The sequence below is a fragment of the Oncorhynchus gorbuscha genome, linkage group LG26, assembly GCF_021184085.1.
Source record: "Oncorhynchus gorbuscha isolate QuinsamMale2020 ecotype Even-year linkage group LG26, OgorEven_v1.0, whole genome shotgun sequence".
Lineage (NCBI taxonomy): Eukaryota > Metazoa > Chordata > Actinopteri > Salmoniformes > Salmonidae > Oncorhynchus > Oncorhynchus gorbuscha.
Window position 1 is genome coordinate 6,656,450 of NC_060198.1, and position 20,916 is coordinate 6,677,365.

At 45.9% G+C, this 20,916-nt stretch overlaps 2 protein-coding genes across 2 annotated transcripts in view; both read right to left on the reverse strand.

Annotated features, from left to right (window-relative positions):
* LOC124016427 overlaps positions 1-20,916 on the reverse strand; it is a 549,380-nt gene that overhangs the window by 261,336 nt on the left and 267,128 nt on the right. The window lies entirely within an intron of this gene.
* Positions 3,371-10,883, reverse strand: as3mt (arsenite methyltransferase). Its single transcript, XM_046330652.1, has 11 exons — positions 10,774-10,883; positions 10,402-10,453; positions 9,515-9,642; positions 9,105-9,255; positions 7,159-7,295; positions 6,978-7,047; positions 6,598-6,679; positions 6,331-6,462; positions 6,003-6,142; positions 5,650-5,772; positions 3,371-3,649 (listed from the first exon to the last, which is right to left on the reverse strand). The coding sequence occupies exons 1-11, from the start codon at positions 10,797-10,799 to the stop codon at positions 3,545-3,547; spliced, it is 1,146 nt and encodes a 381-aa protein (XP_046186608.1). The 5' UTR covers positions 10,800-10,883; the 3' UTR covers positions 3,371-3,544.

The following is a 20,916-nucleotide window of genomic DNA, read 5'->3' on the forward strand; positions in this document are numbered from 1 at the left end:
AATTGTGCACATTCCTTAATGAATCACCCATCATTAATAGGCAATTTAGCCTACGCATTAATAGGCAATTTAGCCTACGTGTTATGCATGAATCACATTTCAAATGGGCTACTTTCACAAAGTAGGCATTGGGCATAGTTTAAAAAATGGAGGGTTAGGTAGGATAGTATCACAACATCACATTGAGGTTAGTAGAGTCATTTTTCTTTCTTCCTGTTTTCGGGTGATGGAATATTTCCGTGCTCTTCAGGGACTGGTTGTTGAACTATGGGACAAACCCGATAGGGTTGGCATAGATTGTTGATAACGTGTAAACTACAGTTAGTCGCCAATATTTATTGGAAAACATAAATACAGTTGCACCATGACCCTTGTTGTCTCTCAAATACATTGTTACAATTGTTGGTTAGGTAGCTAGTGAATTTAAGCCATGTCATCATTGAGGTGACAGTCAAATAACCAACAACAGCCAAAATACCTGGTATCAACAAGATACAACCACCAGAAACGAGACACTTCCAATTCACCACAGGGCGGTCTCTTGTCATTTTTGCTAGCTATCTGGTCATCCTGAACCATAACAACACATGGACTTCTGCGCCTTTGAAGCGCGCGCAAAGTGTTCTAGACGTCGTCAGCTAACTAGTCTATAGGTGTTATGACAAGGGATGTAGTGGATGCGCACCCACATCTGATTGGAACAGTGCATCTCTGAGACTGCGTGCTCTCCTATAGGCGAACAAGGGAGGGTCTTTGAATAGCCTACACATTTGAATTTGGAATCAGACGTCAATATGTGCCAATGTTTACTTAAAATGTTCATATTTGCTCAAGAGCGGTGTAAAGGTAGAAGGGAAAACACACACACACACAAAAATCTCGATTTTATGCATGCCTCAGCAATTGATCTCTCTCAGTGTCTTTTCCCCGATTGTAGGCTGTCTTAATCCAGATGTCCTTGTATCCCTGTTCCTGGAAGCGGGAGGACAAAGACGCAGTGTTCGCCTCACATACAGATATGGATGAGCAGTTCCTACAAATTCTCTAGAACTGGCTAATGGGCAGCGTAGGCCTACGCGCTAAGCGACCACGTAAGGTCCGCATCACCGAAACACAAGGTAAATCCATTCGTAGAAACAATCAGCATGTCGCCAAGCACAGAATTCCATCAGGACATTGCCACACTCGATCAAGTTCATCGCGATAGAGAAGGTCCACATGCCCTTTAGGGATGATAAACTAGTAAAACGATAATGCGTCATGATCCACTACCTGGACACGGTCTCCCCTCGGGACGTAAAATGAGGAACTCGATCTCTTTCTGATATAAAAACATTGAGCCTACTGTATCACAGCCATGTTTTGTTTGGATTTATTTGTATCACTATTGTTTCGCCTTTGCACAAGTCACATGGGAGCATTTCGCTACACCAGCAATAACATCTGCGAAATATTTGTATGCGACCAATAAAGATGCTATTTTATTTGATAAAATGGTTCACAAAATATTATGAACACCTGCTCTTCCAATGAAATAGACAAGGGATGGGCATCTGGCTGCATGCGGCCCTTTTGTAGGCCTGCGGAATATTTCTTTTTAACTCAGTCGGGGTCTCAACATACGGTTGAGAGTTAGAATAATAGTATACATAAGATGCCATTTCGAAATGTGGTTATGCATCAGCAGTCACTCAGTTACCCCATGTCAGCTACGTTTGTTTGATTGTTAAATGAGTCTAGTGACCAGCTATCCAAACGTGTTGTAAGCATGGTCGAATTACCGACGGGCGTGGGGCACATTGATCATGAGTTAAACATTTGCCTCCACACTATGACAAAATGTGTAGAATAGCAGGAAATTAGCCGTTAAACGGCAACATTCTCTCTACGGCCAATGGCAAAACGTGCAGAATTGCAGGAAACTAACTTAAACCATTTCCCCCCTCTTCAGCTATCATGATGGTGACTGCTAAAATGTTTTGCCTGCAAGGTGGGGAGGGGGTTAGGTATGTGGGTATGCAGACCAGTGGAGGCTGCTGAGCAAATGGAATAGCATCAAACACCTGGAAACCATGTGGTTGATACCATTGCACTGATTCTGCTCCAGTCATTACCACGAGCCCGTCCACCCAAATGAAGGTGCCACAGACCCACTAGCCGCTGCAGCCCCTCATGATGAGTCAAAGGTTCCCATCCTTGAGATAGAATCCAGATGAAAGCTATGATCCCTTATTGATGTCACTTGTTAAATCCACATCAATCAGTGTAGATGAAGGAGAGGAGACAAGTTAGAGAAGGATTTTTAAGCCCCGAGACATGGATTGTGTATGTGTGCCATTCAAAGGGTGAATGGGCAAGACAAGACGCCTTTGAACGGAGTACGGTAGTAGGTGCCTGGCACACCGATATGTCAAGAACTGCATTTATGCTGGTTTTTAACACTCAACAGTTTCCTGTGTGTATCAATAATGATCCACTGCCCAAAGGACATCAGGCCAACTTGATTTGATGTTGATTAAATAGGATCCCAATTAGCCAACGCCAATAGCGAGTCTTACTGGGGTCTGACAGACAATGAAAAAGGCCATTTACATACATCCAAAAACATGAACATGTAGTGTGTGAGTCTATCAGTTACACATACATGTCAGTACATACACACAACAAGTAGAAACTTGACACAATGGTGGCAGGCATTGGAGTCAACATGGGCCAGCATCCCTGTAGATCGCTTTCAACACCTTGGGAGTCCATGCCGAGATGAATCCAGGCTGTTCTGAGAAGGGGGTGCAACTCAATATTAGGAAGCTGTTCTTAACGTTTTGTACACTCAAGTTGACCTATGACTCTGTCTAAATGTGTTGTCTAATATGTATACCTTTGTAAACATTGTATATAGAAATAGATTGTCAACCGTGACTTGATTGCTAACCAATTGTCAATTGAAATGACTAACTGTTGCCACCCGTTGTTCACTTGAACTTGTATGAAGACAGACTGCAGGAGTTTCCTCACACCCTTGGAAAATACCTAGTCCAAACTTTGGGTGTTTATGGAATGAAAATACGAATAATATAACTGATATCCCGAGCGTGCGTTCCCCTGTGGATCAGTGGAGGCTGGTGGAAGGAGATATAGGAGAACGGGCTCATTGTAATGGCTGGAATGGTATTAATGGAACGGAGTCGAGCGTGGTTTCCATATTTGCGATGTTTGATACCATTCCATTCCTGCCATTAGAATGAGCACATCCTCCAATAGCTCCTCACACCAGCCTCCATTGAGGTGGATATATTTTTTGCTTTTCTCTCCCACACACCCATCTTGAAATCTAAGGCCTACTTCATTAAAGAGAGACACTGACCACTCCTTCACTGCCGGAAATGTGTGTATTGTGACAATATATCCAAACAGTTATACAATTGATACATTAGCCTAACTTAAGGCTTGACAAAGATCCATAGTTTGACATGAATTACAATTATTTTTCATTCATACAGAGTATAATCATTCTCTGTGTCTCTCTCGTATCCTGGGTACGCCATCACTTGCAACAGGATGACTCTGCGCCACAGCACCCCCCTGTGGCAGAAGAGACAGTTGCACTCCCCAGCTGCAGCACCAGTTCAAAGGGATTCACCGTGCCCACCTGCAATGACACACAGCACAGGGTTTCCCTGGGAAATCACTGAGAAACACAGCACGCCATATTTACACAACGTCATGGTAGTGCATTATGTAACAACCTTATATGATAATAACTCCCCTATCTTACAAGGTTAGGGTCTATTCCATAGAACCTCCAGTCAATTCAACAATGTATTTGAAGGGAATTACAGAGAAATACCATTTAAATAATATGAATCACATTACATATTAAACTCCACGTCAAGTCATATTATGAAACAGCTGTCGGCGACCCTGGATGGGTGTGTGTGACTATGCAATACGTTTGGTTATCTGCCATTAGTTGACCTTTTCACCGTTTGCCTGAAGCTGAAGCTTGTACAAGCTGTATATACCTTCCATACAGTTTATTACGGCATGAGATCATGACCTGGGCCCGTATCCACAAAGCATCTCAGAGGAGGAATGCTGATCTAGGATCAGTTTTAGCCTAGGTCATTATAAGATAAGATTATATGGACAGATCCTAGATCAGCACTACTACACTGAGATGCTTTGTGGACCCAGATCTGTTTGCCCTTTGAGTTCACTTGCAACAGAGAGTCTAAAAGGTAGAGATAATAATCTAAACTACAGTTAGGAGCGAACTAAATAAAGTACCAGGTAACTAGCTTTGGGACACAACGCCTATTGTCTCTCAGTAAAAGGTTACCAGTAGCTTTGGGACACATCATCGGTAGTCTGTGTGTTGGTTGGACCCCCTGTGTTGTGCCTCGTTCTGGGAGGTTGGCGACGGAAAGTAACCATTCCACAATATAGCCAGCTACACCCCAAAAAACTTCCTGTCAACAACAGCATATGTATAATCTCCAGGAACTCTACTTACCAGACATAAAGTGAAATGTGTCCCTCGCTGTCAAATAAACATCAGAATACAACTTTTACCCGAACCGCACCCTATTCCTTCCAAGTTTAACCTCTCCCTTCACACAAGACTTCCTCCCACGAAATCTACCACTGTTCACACTGCAGGAATATGATGCGGTTTGGACAAAAGTTCGATTCAGATGTTTATTTGATAGCGAGGGACACATTTCACTTTATGTCTGGTAAGTAGAGTTCCTGGAGATTATACATATGCTGTTGTTGACAGGAAACCTTTGCTGTTGTAGGTAAAGCCGGCTACAATGTGGTATGGTTATTTTTCTTCGCCAACCCCCAGAACGATGCAGAACTCAGAGAATTCAACCAACGCACAGACTACCGATGAAGTGTCCCAAAGCTACTAGTAACCCTTTACTGAGAGACAACAGGTGTAATGCATTATGATGCGGTTATAATACTGTGTATGAAGCATTGTAAAGCTTGTCACGAGAATAGAACCTGGATGAGACCTCAACCAGCCTCAGCCTCCTTAAGATCACGGCTAAACTGAACACCCACAGCCTGAAGAATGTGTAGGGAGTATGACAAGATTCAAACTGTAGGAAACATAATCAAACCAAATATAGTCCTCAGTGTGTGTGTGTGTGTGTGTTTTGTGCTTGTGCTAATGTGTGTGTGGTTTCAGTGACCATGAGGGACCATGATAAGAAGACATTGAGACATTCCATTGGCTGACGGGAGGACATGCATTCCTTCCTGGTTAAAGGTTCCCAGCAGGACTTTAACACAGCCTAGTTGTGACTGCAGCACATCTGCTTGACCTTGGTGCGTGGGTAGGGGCTAGGGGTCAATTTGGAATTCACAGTGGGAAGGTGTCAGTGGATGTGTCATGAACTTTATACACACACACACACACACACACACACACACACACACACACACACACACACACACACACACACACACACACACACACACACACACACACACACACACACACACACACACACACACACACACACACACACACACACACACACACAACATGACATTTATACACACACCCTGCAACCACATCTAAAACTCAAAAGAGTAGTATGACACATTAGGTGCAATTGTCCTGGTATTGGCACAAACCTTGGGTTTCTTTACACCACATCCAGCAGGTACCCCGGGCGGTTGGAAAGTGAACTCCTCAGCAAACCTGGAGTGGCTGAGGATGCTGGCCACCTCTCCATCCACCTCCACTACCTCATCCACCTGGCGGAGACACACACAAACACAAATATTACTCAATGTGTAAAACACACCAGGCACAGATCTAGGATCAGTATGATCCAATATAACTTTATTTGCCAAACTGTTACATCGGAAATGTGTTTTCTGCTCTGCTTTCAACTTCCCCATTCAACACAAACATACTCATATTGGAGAGGAGCAAAGCCAAACTCCATTTGGCAGAAAAGCACAAAACAGTATCTTGTACAAACCTTGAATGTGTACTGAGCATCAAACTCCAGACTCTCCCCAAAACCAGTGATGTTGCCATTGTATATGACCAGAGAGCCTTTGTTAGAGATTTTGGGGATCTTGAAGAGACGGTAGGTGGCAGAAGCAAACTGGTAGTCGCCTGTAGTTCCAGAGGAAATATCAACGTTTTGAACAGTCATTCTTAAAAATGTGGGGTCCCATGTATCAATGTTATAGACCCCCGTATGTTATAACAACGTAACCTCTATATGGTAAGTTATATGGTTAAAGAGCTGATGGAAAAAAGTGTCACCGCCTCATGTTTAAGACGAGTCAAACACGTCTCACCTAGGATGGCCTCCAGTTCCATGTTGTCCACGGTGATGACATTGGCCGTGACCAATCGCGGGGGGCTGAATCCCACCTCCTGAGCAAACCGAACTAGGTCCTCCCACCAAAGCGCTCCGCCTAAACACTCCCCTAACGACAGCATTAAACATCTACAGTTCACCGAGGTTATTAACGGTTGCCGGTACTACACATATAAAGAGCAGGTAGAACCAGTCTAAAGCAGTGTGAAATGTAATACAGAAGCTGGTTAGGAGACATACACACCCCACAGGACTTTGTGATTCTTGATCTCACCGGAGAGCTTGCGGCTACTATAGACATCACTGAAGTACAGCTCTCCGCCATCCTGACAACCAGAGAAAGTAGCAAAACATCTTTAAGCTTAGAAGACGTGAAAGAAGGATACCTAGTCAGTTGTACAACGATGCAGTCGACTGAAATGTGTCTTCTGCCTTTCAATGTCACCAAGCAAGGATTCTCTTTCTTCATGACTTTTCACCGACACGTTTAAGTACAGTAACATCATTTTACTTCTTAGGACTGGAACATGACATGCACCTTCCCTTACAAGCTTGAAAGGGTTCATAGAAGATGTTGGTTGTAAATTAGCTGATTTCTACATGATACAGTATAGCACAGTGTACCTTCAGCACGCGGTAGGCATCACTCAATACTTTTCTCTTGTCTGGGGACAAATTCACCACACAGTTGGATCTGTCGAACAACAAAAAGGGGCAAATAATGAACCCTCGCCGTACACTAACCACTATGATATGACTGTGATCTCTCAAGGGTAAAAACAAACAACCAACAATGGCATCTCACATGATGATATCGAAGGAGTTCTCCTGGAGTCCAGCCTCCTTTAGAGCTTCGATGTAGCCCTGAACAAAGGCCACGTTGGGCTTCTGGTATCCAAACTCCTGCGTGTGGTGGTCCACGTACTTCCTGGCAACCTCAAGCTAGGAAAGAAAGAAGAACGTACGTGTTCCCAGGACCGAAACAACACTCCAACACACAAGAACAGACAAAAAGGGGGAAATTTGGCTTGCACATACATAGTGGCTTGCCAAAGTATTCACCCCGCTTGGCATTCTTCCTATTTTGTTGCCTTACAACCTGGAATTAAAATATATTTTTTTTGGGGGGGGGGGGTTTGTATCATTTGTTTTACACAACATGCCTGCCACTTTGAAGATGCAGAATATTTTCTCTTGTTGAAACAAACAAGAAATAAGACAACAACAACAAAAACTGAAAACTTGAGCGTAACTATTCACCTCCCCTCAGTCAATTCATTTTAAAGCCACATTGTGCAGCAACTACAGCTGCACGTCTCTTGGGGTATGTCTCTATAAGCTTGGCACATCTAGGCACTGGGATTTTTGCCCATTCTTCAAGGAAAAACTGCTCCAGCTCCTTCAAGTTGGATGGGTTCCGCTGGTGTACAGCAATCTTTAAGTCATACCACAGATTCTCAATTGGATTAAGGTCTGAGCTTTGACTAGGCCATTCCAAGACATTTAAATGTTTCCCCTTAAACCATTCGAGTGTTGCTTTAGCGATATGCTTAGGATCATTGTCCTGCTGAAAGGTGAACCTCCGTCCCAGTCTCAAATCTCTGGAAGACTGAAACAAGTTTCCCTCAAGAATTTCCCTGTATTTAGCGCCATCAATCATTCCTTCAATTCTGACCAGTTTCCCAGTCCCTGTTGATGAAAAGCCCTGAACACCTCGATGTTCTCGGGGTGATGAGAGGTGTTGGGTTTGCACCAGACATAGCATTTTCCTTGATGGCCAAAAACCTCAATTTTAGTCTCATCTGACCAAAGTACCTTCTATATATTTGGGGAATCTCCCAAAAGCCTTTTGGCGAACACCAAACGTGTTTGCTTATTTTTTTCTTTAAGCCCTGGCTTTTTTCTGGCCTCCCTTCCGTAAAGCCCAGCTCTGTGGAGTGTGTTGCTTAAAGTGGTCTTATGGACAGATACTCCAGTCTCCGCTGTGGAGCTTAGCAGCTCCTTCAGGGTTATTTTTGGTCTCTTTGTTGCCTCTCTGATTAATAACCTCCTTGCCTGGTCTGTGAGTTTTTGTGGGCGGCCCTCTTCTGGCAGGATTGTTGTGGTGCCACATTCTTTCCATTTTTTAATAATGGATTTAATGGTGCTCTGTGGGATGTTCAAAGTTTCATATATTTTTTTATAACCCAACTCTGATCTGTATTTCTCCACAACTTTGACCTTGACCTGTTTGGAGAGCTCCTTGGTCTTCATGGTGCCGCTTGCCTGGTGGTTCCCCTTGCTTAGTGGTGTTGGAGACTGAGGGCTTTTAGAACAGGTGTATATATATATACTGAGATCATGTGACAGATCATGTGACACTTAGATTGAACACCGGTGGAATTGATTTACCTAATGATGTGACTTCTGAAGGTAATTGGTTTCACCAGATCTTATTTAGGGGCTTCATAGCAGAGGGGTGAATACATATGCACACATCACGTTTCCTTTTTTTTTAAAACAGATTTTTTAGATTTTTTTTTGGAACAAGTTGTTTTAAAAATTTCACTTCACCTATTTGGACTATGTTGTGTATGTTCATTACATGAATCCAAATAAAAATCTATTTAAATTACAGGTTGTAATGCAACAAAATAGGAAAAATGCCAAAGGGGATGAACTTTTGCAAGGCACTGTAAACAAGCCCCACAAAGTGTTGTGTTCAGCAATGGCCCCTTAAAAACATGGTGTCACCACCACACCACGGTGTACCTGGTCCTCAGTCATGTCGATGCCTGTGACGTGGCCCTTCTCCCCGACCAGTTGGCTGAGCATGTAGCAGTCTCTCCCACTGCCACTGCCCAGGTCCAGCAGCTTGCAGCCCTCCAGACACTCTGGGACCACCAGACCACACCCATAGTACCTGACAGAACAGCAGCAGGTCAAGGGCTACATGGTGAGTGTATTGAATCAAGTGTAACAGTTACTCATGGACGATTCCAACAGTCTTATTCACAACAATCGTGTCCTTAATAATCTACAGGCAGGCAGGCAGGCAGACACAGACCGACAGAGACGGAAAGACAAACAGACATGTAATTGTGTGTGAAAATGACTTGTTACCACTGATGTTATCAAAATGTCATTACATTGTAAGTACAATGTTACAACAGTGAACCCACTTGGATGTGACTTCAGGATGGATCTTCTTCAGAGCCTTGAGGACGAAGGCTGGGATGGGCTGAGCCGGGGCTAAGCAGGCATTACTCTGCAGGTCAGACGTTTTCTTCAGGGTCTTCCCATAGTAGTCCTGAGGGAAGGTTAAAAATACCGACTGTATCGAGATTTATGATGAAAGTCTTACACAATGTTACTTGGCTGCATCTCATTCCATGATGATCCATTTCAGGTTAATGTTCAACTTCAGTGTTTCAACCAGGCTATCAGTAGCCATAAGCATACTGCCTGGACACACTGAATGTACAACACATGAGGAACACCTTCCTAATATTGCGTTGCACCCCCTTTTGCCCTCAGAACAGCCTCAGTTCGCCAGAGCATGGCTCTACAAGGTGTTGAAAGTGTTCCTCAGGGACACTGGCCCATGTTGACTCCAATTCTTCCCACAGTTGTGTCAAGTTGGCTGGATGTCCTTTGGGTGGCAGACCATTATTGATACACACAGTCAACTTTTGAGCGTGGAAAAACCCAGCAACGTTGCAGTTTTTGACACTCAAACCAGTGCGTCTGGCACCTACTACCATACCCCGTTCAAACAAACAGCCTCTGAATGGCACACAATCCATGTCTCAATTGTATCAAGGCTTAAAAATCCTTCTCTAACTTGTCTCCTTCCCTTCATCTACACTGATTGAAGTGGATTTAACAAGTGATATCAATAAAGGATCACAGCTTTCACCTGGATTTACTTGGTCAGTCTATGTCATGGAAAGAGCAGGTGAGCCTAATGTGTTGTACACTCAGTGTATAAACCTACTCTACTTGTCAGCAATGGGCTACAAATATATGTAAAATGTACTAACAAAATTATACTTTAACTTTGTCATACCTTGACATCCACATGAATCACTGAATCCACGAAACAGCCGTTCCCACATTCCCTATAGAAATGGTAGACATGCCATTTAGCTATAGTTAAATTAGCGGACAGACATTTTCACAAGAGAAAAAAACATGGTCAAGACAAACATGTCAAACAAGACCTTGTTACAGTAACCTGCAAGTATATTGTCACGATAGGCCATTGTAACGATGTCGCGATTGTAACGAGTCGTGGGAAATAGTTTGTTCTTTCACTTTGCACAATCTTAAAAATTGTAGCATATGCTGGCTGGATTGTGTGACAACAATTATAATAAAAAAATTAACCTGCGAGGCGCATGGCCAACAACTTGAAAAACGGACACTCGTGGAAGCTTACCCGTGTTCTTTCTTGCATTCAGCCATTGTGGTCAGAATGACCCTAATTATTACAAGTCTAATAAATAAACATGGGAATTTCAGAGAACTTCCTGGTTCTCTGTGCCGCCCCCTATCCTTCAAATTAAAAGTTTATTTCAAAATATTTTTTTAAAACTGGTTTAACACTCCTGTTGTGTTCTGGTCTAATTGGACCGATTTACAAGCTCTCTCTCTCTCGCTGAAAAAATGTAGTTCATGTAATCTAATTGTCATAAGATTCCATGACTTTGTCCACGCCGGGGGGGGGGGTTCCCGGTCAGAAATTAGAAATAAATGGGTGAGACTACAATTAGTGTATAAACTTGAGTTCAGGCACATGCCCATTCATCAGAGGGACACACTTCCTCTCCCAGACCCCAACATGTATGTGTGTTTGAGCATGCACATGCACACACCTCACTCCCATTCTTGGTTTCCATGGCAACCCCCACAGGAACCTTTCCCCAATATAATCTTTCCCCCATGCTACACGTTGACATTCTCACAAACAATCACTACATCGTTTCAATAATATATAGAACTTTTCTCTCAGCTCTGGCATATAAAGCTTTTTTGAGGCCTTGATCACAATTCATTCTGTAGTAGCACAATGACCAAACTATGTACTGTATGTGAGGCTCTTGATCATATCTTTGATCATGACACTGGTGAGGAGGAGAGAGGCAAGGAAACTGACAGTGAAGATGCATTAGGAGGAGGAAGTGTCAGAAGTTGAAGACGACACAGAATATGATCCAGACCAAGAGACAACCGATGTGGAACAATTCAGTGATGAGGAAGAGGGCCCTGCTGAGGTTGTTTATACAATCCAGTGATGAGGAAGAGGACCCTGCTGAGGTTGTTTATTCCTTCCAGTGATGAGGAAGAGGACCCTGCTGAGGTTGTTTATACAATCCAGTGATGAGGAAGAGGACCCTGCTGAGGTTGTTTATACAATCCAGTGATGAGGAAGTGTCATGCAGGTGAAAGAGGACCCAAAAGCGACTTGGCGAAAACAGAGTCTTTAATCCAGTAAAGTAAATACAAACAAAAAACACAACTTTCACTCGAAATGACGAGGACAAACTGGAGACTCGATCTTGAACAGCAGGTGAACAGCAGGTTGCCTCGGGAAGGCACTTGAACCAGACAGACTCAGACACCTGCTCACCACGCAGCATCTGAGGAAAACACGACACGACAGGGCGATACACAAACACAGCACGGTGAATTCTAGACAAGGAACCGACAGGACAGGAACGGAACACAAAGGAAGAAATAGGGACTCTAATCAGGGGAAAGGATCGGGAACAGGTGTGGGAAGACTAAATGATTGATTAGGGGAATAGGAACAGCTGGGAGCAGGAACGGAACGATAGAGAGAAGAGAGAGCGAGAGAGTGAGAGAGGGAGGGGGAGAGAGAGGGATAGAAAGAGGGAAAGAACCTAATAAGACCAGCAGAGGGAAACGAATAGAATGGGAAGCACAGGGACAAGACAAGATAATAAATGACAAAACATGACAGTACCCCCCCACTCACCGAGCGCCTCCTGGCGCACTCGAGGAGGAATCCTGGCGGCAACGGAGGAAATCATCAATGAGTGAGCGGTCCAGCACGTCCCGAGACGGAACCCAACTCCTCTCCTCAGGACCGTAACCCTCCCAATCCACTAAGTATTGGTGACCCCGTCCCCGAGAACGCATGTCCATGATCTTATGTACCTTGTAAATAGGTGCGCTCTCGACAAGGACGGGAGGGGGAGGGAAGACGAACGGGGTGCGAAGAAAGGGCTTGACACAGGAGACATGGAAGACAGGATGGACGCGACGAAGATGTCGCGGAAGAAGCAGTCGCACAGCGACAGGATTGACGACCTGGGAGACACGGAACGGACCAATGAACCGCGGAGTCAACTTACGAGAAGCTGTCGTAAGAGGAAGGTTGCGAGTGGAAAGCCACACTCTCTGGCCGCAACAATACCTTGGACTCTTAATCCTGCGTTTATTGGCGGCTCTCACAGTCTGTGCCCTGTAACGGCAAAGTGCAGACCTCACCCTCCTCCAGGTGCGCTCACAACGTTGGACAAACGCTTGAGCGGAGGGAACGCTGGACTCGGCAAGCTGGGATGAGAACAGAGGAGGCTGGTAACCCAGACTACTCTGAAACGGAGATAACCCGGTAGCAGACGAAGGAAGCGAATTGTGAGCGTATTCTGCCCAGGGGAGCTGTTCTGCCCAAGACGCAGGGTTTCTGAAAGAAAGGCTGCGTAGTATGCGACCAATCGTCTGATTGGCCCTCTCTGCTTGACCGTTAGACTGGGGATGAAACCCGGAAGAGAGACTGACGGACGCACCAATCAAACGACAGAACTCCCTCCAAAACTGTGACGTGAATTGCGGGCCTCTGTCTGAAACGGCGTCTAACGGGAGGCCATGAATTCTGAATACATTCTCGATAATGATTTGTGCCGTCTCCTTAGCGGAAGGAAGTTTAGCGAGGGGAATGAAATGTGCCGCCTTAGAGAACCTATCGACAACCGTAAGAATCACAGTCTTCCCCGCAGACAAAGGCAGACCGGTAATGAAATCTAGGGCGATGTGAGACCATGGTCGAGAAGGAATGGGGAGCGGTCTGAGACGACCGGCAGGAGGAGAGTTACCCGACTTAGTCTGCGCGCAGTCCGAACAAGCAGCCACGAAACGGCGCGTGTCACGCTCCTGAGTCGGCCACCAAAAGCGCTGGCGAATAGACGCAAGAGTGCCTCGAACACCGGGATGACCAGCTAACTTGGCAGAGTGAGCCCACTGAAGAACAGCCAGACGAGTGGAAACAGGAACGAAAAGGAGGTTACTAGGACAAGCGCGCGGCGACGCAGTGTGCGTGAGTGCTTGCTTAACCTGTCTTTCAATTCCCCAGACTGTTAACCCGACAACACGCCCATAAGGAAGAATCCCCTCGGGATCAGTAGAAGCCACAGAAGAACTAAACAGACGGGATAAGGCATCAGGCTTGGTGTTCTTGCTACCCGGACGGTAAGAAATCACAAACTCGAAACGAGCGAAAAACAACGCCCAACGAGCTTGACGGGCATTAAGTCGTTTGGCAGAACGGATGTACTCAAGGTTCTTATGGTCTGTCCAAACGACAAAAGGAACGGTCGCCCCTCCAACCACTGTCGCCATTCGCCTAGGGCTAAGCGGATGGCGAGCAGTTCACGGTTACCCACATCATAGTTGCGCTCAGATGGCGACAGGCGATGAGAAAAATAAGCGCAAGGATGAACCTTATCGTCAGACTGGAAGCGCTGGGATAGAATGGCTCCCACGCCTACCTCTGAAGCGTCAACCTCGACAATGAATTGTCTAGTGACGTCAGGAGTAACGAGGATAGGAGCGGACGTAAAACGTTCTTTTAGAAGATCAAAAGCTCCCTGGGCGGAACCGGACCACTTAAAACACGTCTTGACAGAAGTAAGAGCTGTGAGAGGGGCAGCAACTTGACCGAAATTACGAATGAAACGCCGATAGAAATTAGCGAAACCTAAAAAGCGCTGCAACTCGACACGTGACCTTGGAACGGGCCAATCACTGACAGCTTGGACCTTAGCGGAATCCATCTGAATGCCTTCAGCGGAAATAACGGAACCGAGAAAAGTAACGGAGGAGACATGAAAAGAGCACTTCTCAGACTTTACGTAGAGACAATTCTCTAAAAGGCGCTGTAGAACACGTCGAACGTGCTGAACATGAATCTCGAGTGACGGAGAAAAAATCAGGATATCGTCAAGATAGACAAAAACAAAGATGTTCAGCATGTCTCTCAGAACATCATTAACTAATGCCTGAAAAACAGCTGGCGCATTGGCGAGACCAAACGGCAGAACCCGGTACTCAAAATGCCCTAACGGAGTGTTAAACGCCGTTTTCCACTCGTCCCCCTCTCTGATGCGCACGAGATGGTAAGCGTTACGAAGGTCCAACTTAGTAAAGCACCTGGCTCCCTGCAGAATCTCGAAGGCTGATGACATAAGGGGAAGCGGATAACGATTCTTAACCGTTATGTCATTCAGCCCTCGATAATCCACGCAGGGGCGCAGAGTACCGTCCTTCTTCTTAACAAAAAAGAACCCCGCCCGGCCGGAGAGGAAGAAGGCACTATGGTACCGGCGTCAAGAGACACAGACAAATAATCCTCGAGAGCCTTACGTTCGGGAGCCGACAGAGAGTATAGTCTACCCCGAGGAGGAGTGGTCCCCGGAAGGAGATCAATACTACAATCATACGACCGGTGAGGAGGAAGGGAGTTGGCTCGGGACCGACTGAAGACCGTGCGCAGATCATGATATTCCTCCGGCACTCCTGTCAAATCGCCAGGTTCCTCCTGAGAAGTAGGGACAGAAGAAACGGGAGGGATGGCAGACATTAAACACTTCACATGACAAGAAACGTTCCAGGATAGGATAGAATTACTAGACCAATTAATAGGAAGGATTATGACATACTAGCCAGGGATGACCCAAAACAACAGGTGTAAACGGTGAACGGAAAATCAAAAAAGAAATAGTCTCACTGTGGTTACCAGATACTGTGAGGGTTAAAGGTAGTGTCTCAAATCTGATACTGGGAAGATGACTACCATCTAAGGCGAACATGGGCGTAGGCTTCTCTAACTCTCTGAAAGGAATGTCATGTTTCCGAACCCATGCTTCGTCCATGAAACAACCCTCAGCCCCAGAGTCTATCAAGGCACTACATGTAGCACCCGAACCGGTCCAGCGTAGATGGACCGACAAAGTAGTACAGGATTTTGATGGAGAGACTTGAGTAGTTGCGCTCACCTGTAGCCCTCCGCTTACAGATGAGCTCTGGCTTTACTGGACATGAATTAACAAAATGTCCAGCAACTCCGCAATAGAGGCACAGGCGGTTGGTGATCCTCCGTTCCCTCTCCTTAGTCGAGATGCGAATCCCTCCCAGCTGCATGGGCTCAGACTCTGAGCCAGAGGAGGGAGATGGTTGCGATGCGGAGCAGGGAAACACCGTTGATGCGAGCTCTCTTCCACGAGCCCGGTGACGAAGATCTACCCGTCGTTCTATGCGGATGGCGAGAGCAATCAAAGAGTCCACATCTGAAGGAACCTCCCGGGAGAGAATCTCATCCTTAACCACTGCGTGGAGTCCCTCCAGAAAACGAGCGAGCAGCGCCGGCTCGTTCCACTCACTAGAGGCAGCAAGAGTGCGAAACTCAATAGAATAATCCGTTATGGACCGTTCACCTTGGCATAAGGAAGCCAGGGCCCTAGAAGCCTCCCTACCAAAAACTGAACGGTCAAAAACCCGAATCATCTCCTCTTTAAAGTTCTGGAACTTGTTAGAGCAATCAGCCCTTGCCTCCCAGATAGCTGTGCCCCATTCTCGAGCCCGGCCAGTAAGGAGTGAAATGACGTAAGCAACCCGAGCTCTCTCTAGAGTATGTGTTGGGTTGGAGAGAGAACACAATCTCACACTGCGTGAGAAAGGAGCGGCACTCAGTGGGCTGCCCGGAGTAGCAAGGTGGGTTATTAACCCTAGGTTCTGGAGGCTCGGCAGGCCAGGAAGTAACAGGTGGCACGAGACGTAGACTCTGGAACTGTCCAGAGAGGTCGGAAACCTGAGCGGCCAGGTTCTCCACGGCATGGCGAGCAGCAGACAATTCCTGCTCGTGTCTGCCGAGCATGGCTCCTTGGATCTCGACGGCAGTGTAACGAGCGTCTGAAGTCGCTGGGTCCATTCCTTGGTCGGTTCCTTCTGTCATGCAGGTGAAAGAGGACCCAAAAGCGACTTGGCGAAAACAGAGTCTTTAATCCAGTAAAGTAAATACAAACAAAAAACACAACTTTCACTCGAAATGACGAGGACAAACTGGAGACTCGATCTTGAACAGCAGGTGAACAGCAGGTTGCCTCGGGAAGGCACTTGAACCAGACAGACTCAGACACCTGCTCACCACGCAGCATCTGAGGAAAACACGACACGACAGGGCGATACACAAACACAGCACGGTGAATTCTAGACAAGGAACCGACAGGACAGGAACGGAACACAAAGGAAGAAATAGGGACTCTAATCAGGGGAAAGGATCGGGAACAGGTGTGGGAAGACTAAATGATTGATTAGGGGAATAGGAACAGCTGGGAGCAGGAACGGAACGATAGAGAGAAGAGAGAGCGAGAGAGTGAGAGAGGGAGGGGGAGAGAGAGGGATAGAAAGAGGGAAAGAACCTAATAAGACCAGCAGAGGGAAACGAATAGAATGGGAAGCACAGGGACAAGACAAGATAATAAATGACAAAACATGACAGGAAGAGGGCCCTGCTGAGGTTGTTTATACAATCCAGTGATGAGGAAGAGGGCCCTGCTGAGGTTGTTTATACAATCCAGTGATGAGGAAGAGGGCCCTGCTGAGGTTGTTTATACAATCCAGTGATGAAGAGGGCCGTGCTGAGGTTGTTTATACAATCCAGTGATGAGGAAGAGGGCCCTGCTGAGGTTGTTTATACAATCCAGTGATGAGGAAGAGGGCCCTGCTGAGGTTGTTTATACAAGGTTGTTTATACAATTCAGTGATGAAGAAGAGGGCCCTGCTGAGGTTGTTTATACAATTCAGTGATGAAGAAGAGGGCCCTGCTGAGGTTGTTTATACAATCCAGTGATGAGGAAGAGGGCCCTGCTGAGGTTGTTTATACAATTCAGTGATGAAGAAGAGGGCCCTGCTGAGGTTGTTTATACAATTCAGTGATGAGGAAGAGGGCCCTGCTGAGGTTGTTTATACAATCCAGTGATGAGGAAGAGGGCCCTGCTGAGGTTGTTTATACAATCCAGTGATGAAGAGGGCCGTGCTGAGGTTGTTTATACAATCCAGTGATGAGGAAGAGGGCCCTGCTGAGGTTGTTTATACAATCCAGTGATGAGGAAGAGGGCCCTGCTGAGGTTGTTTATACAATCCAGTGATGAGGAAGAGGGCCCTGCTGAGGTTGTTTATACAATCCAGTGATGAGGAAGAGGGCCCTGCCGAGGTTGTTTATACAATTCAGTGATGAGGAAGAGGGCCCTGCTGAGGTTGTTTATACAATCCAGTGATGAGGAAGAGGGCCCTGCTGAGGTTGTTTATACAATTCAGTGATGAGGAAGAGGGCCCTGCTGAGGTTGTTTATACAATTCAGTGATGAGGAAGAGGGCCCTGCTGAGGTTGTTTATACAATTCAGTGATGAAGAAGAGGGCCCTGCTGAGGTTGTTTATACAATCCAGTGATGAGGAAGAGGGCCCTGCTGAGGTTGTTTATACAATTCAGTGATGAAGAAGAGGGCCATGCTGAGGTTGTTTATACAATCCAGTGATGAGGAAGAGGGCCGTGCCGAGGTTGTTTATACAATCCAGTGATGAGGAAGAGGCCCTGCTGAGGTTGTTTATACAATCCAGTGATGAGGAAGAGGACCCTGCTGAGGTTGTTTATACAATCCAGTGATGAGGAAGAGGACCCTGCTGAGGTTGTTTATACAATCCAGTGATGAGGAAGAGGGCCCTGCTGAGGTTGTTTATACAATTCAGTGATGAGGAAGAGGGCCCTGCTGAGGTTGTTTATACAATTCAGTGATGAGGAAGAGGGCCCTGCTGAGGTTGTTTATACAATCCAGTGATGAGGAAGAGGGCCCTGCTGAGGTTGTTTATACAATCCAGTGATGAGGAAGAGGGCCCTGCTGAGGTTGTTTATACAATCCAGTGATGAGGAAGAGGGCCAATCCAGTGATGAGGAAGAGGGCCAATCCAGTGATGAGGAAGAGGGCCAATCCAGTGATGTTTATTTATTTATTTCACCTTTATTTAACCAGGTAGGCAAGTTGAGAACAAGTTCTCATTTACAATTGCGACCTGGCCAAGATAAAGCAAAGCAGTTTGACAGATACAACGACACAGAGTTACACATGGAGTAAAACAAACATACAGTCAATAATACAGTATAAACAAGTCTATATACAATGTGAGCAAATGAGGTGAGAAGGGAGGTAAAGGCAAAAAAGGCCATGGTGGCAAAGTAAATACAATATAGCAAGTAAAACACTGGAATGGTAGTTTTGCAATGGAAGAATGTGCAAAGTAGAAATAAAAATAATGGGGTGCAAAGGAGCAAAATAAATAAATAAATTCAATACAGTTGGGAAAGAGGTAGTTGTTTGGGCTAAATTATAGGTGGGCTATGTACAGGTGCAGTAATCTGTGAGCTGCTCTGACAGTTGGTGCTTAAAGCTAGTGAGGGAGATAAGTGTTTCCAGTTTCAGAGATTTTTGTAGTTCGTTCCAGTCATTGGCAGCAGAGAACTGGAAGGAGAGGCGGCCAAAGAAAGAATTGGTTTTGGGGGTGACTAGAGAGATATACCTGCTGGAGCGTGTGCTACAGGTGGGAGATGCTATGGTGACCAGCGAGCTGAGATAAGGGGGGACTTTACCTAGCAGGGTCTTGTAGATGACATGGAGCCAGTGGGTTTGGCGACGAGTATGAAGCGAGGGCCAGCCAACGAGAGAGTACAGGTCGCAATGGTGGGTAGTATATGGGGCTTTGGTGACAAAACGGATTGCACTGTGATAGACTGCATCCAATTTGTTGAGTAGGGTATTGGAGACTATTTTGTAAATTACATCGCCAAAGTCGAGGATTGGTAGGATGGTCAATTTTACAAGGGTATGTTTGGCAGCATGAGTGAAGGATGATTTGTTGCGAAATAGGAAGCCAATTCTAGATTCAACTTTGGATTGGAGATGTTTGATATGGGTCTGGAAGGAGAGTTTACAGTCTAACCAGACACCTAAGTATTTGTAGTTGTCCACGTATTCTATTTGTAGTTGTCCACGTTGTCCAAGTCAGAGCCGTCCAGAGTAGTGATGTTGGACAGGCGGGTAGGTGCAGGTAGCGATCGGTTGAAGAGCATGCATTTAGTTTTACTTGTATTTAAGAGCAATTGGAGGCCACGGAAGGAGAGTTGTATGGCATTGAAGCTTGCCTGGAGGGTTGTTAACACAGTGTCCAAAGAAGGGCCGGAAGTATACAGAATGGTGTCGTCTGCGTAGAGGTGGATCAGAGACTCACCAGCAACAAGAGCGACCTCATTGATGTATACAGAGAAGAGAGTCGGTCCAAGAATTGAACCCTGTGGCACCCCCATAGAGACTGCCAGAGGTCCGGACAGCAGACCCTCCGATTTGACACACTGAACTCTATCAGAGAAGTAGTTGGTGAACCAGGCGAGGCAATTATTTGAGAAACCAAGGCTGTCGAGTCTGCCGATGAGGATGTGGTGATTGACAGAGTTGAAAGCCTTGGCCAGGTCAATGAATACGGCTGCACAGTAATGTTTCTTATCGATGGCGGTTAAGATATCGTTTAGGACCTTGAGCGTGGCTGAGGTGCACCCATGACCAGCTCTGAAACCAGATTGCATAGCAGAGAAGGTATGGTGAGATTCGAAATGCTCGGTAATCTGTTTGTTGACTTGACTTTCGAAGACCTTAGAAAGGCATGGTAGGATAGATATAGGTCTGTAGCAGTTTGGGTCAAGAGTGTCCCCCCCTTTGAAGAGGGGGATGACCACAGCTGCTTTCCAATCTTTGGGAATCTCAGATGACACGAAAGAGAGGTTGAACAGGCTAGTAATAGGGGTGGCAACAATTTCGGCAGATAATTTTAGAAAGAAAGGGTCCGGATTGTCTAGCCTGGCTGATTTGTAGGGGTCCAGATTTTGCAGCTCTTTCAGCTGAATGGATTTGGGAGATGGAGAAATGGGGAAGGCTGTTGACCGGGGTCGGGGTGGCCAGGTGGAAAGCATGGCCAGCCGTAGAAAAATGGTTATTGAAATTCTCAATTATGGTGGATTTATCACTGGTGACAGTGTTCCTATCTTTAGTGCAGTGGGCAGCTGGGAGGAGGTGTTCTTATTCTCCATAGACTTTACAGTGTCCCAGAACTTTTTTGAGTTAGTGTTGCAGGAAGCAAATTTCTGCTTGAAAAAGCTAGCCTTTGCTTTTCTAACTGCCTGTGTATAATGATGAGGAAGAGGGCCCTGCTGAAGTTGTTGTTACAATCCAGTGATGAG

What these genes read in the sequence shown, in the direction of transcription:
- as3mt (XM_046330652.1), bottom strand. Translation starts at nt 10,799, where the DNA reads ATGGCTGAATGCAAGAAAGAACACGG. An exon ending in ATGCTCAGTACACATTCAAG is followed by an intron (nt 5,773 to 6,002) that starts GTTTGTACAAGA and finishes TGTCTCCGCCAG; the next exon opens with GTGGATGAGGTAGTGGAGGT. An exon ending in GTGGTGTAAAGAAACCCAAG is followed by an intron (nt 3,650 to 5,649) that starts GTTTGTGCCAAT and finishes GTGTCATTGCAG; the next exon opens with GTGGGCACGGTGAATCCCTT.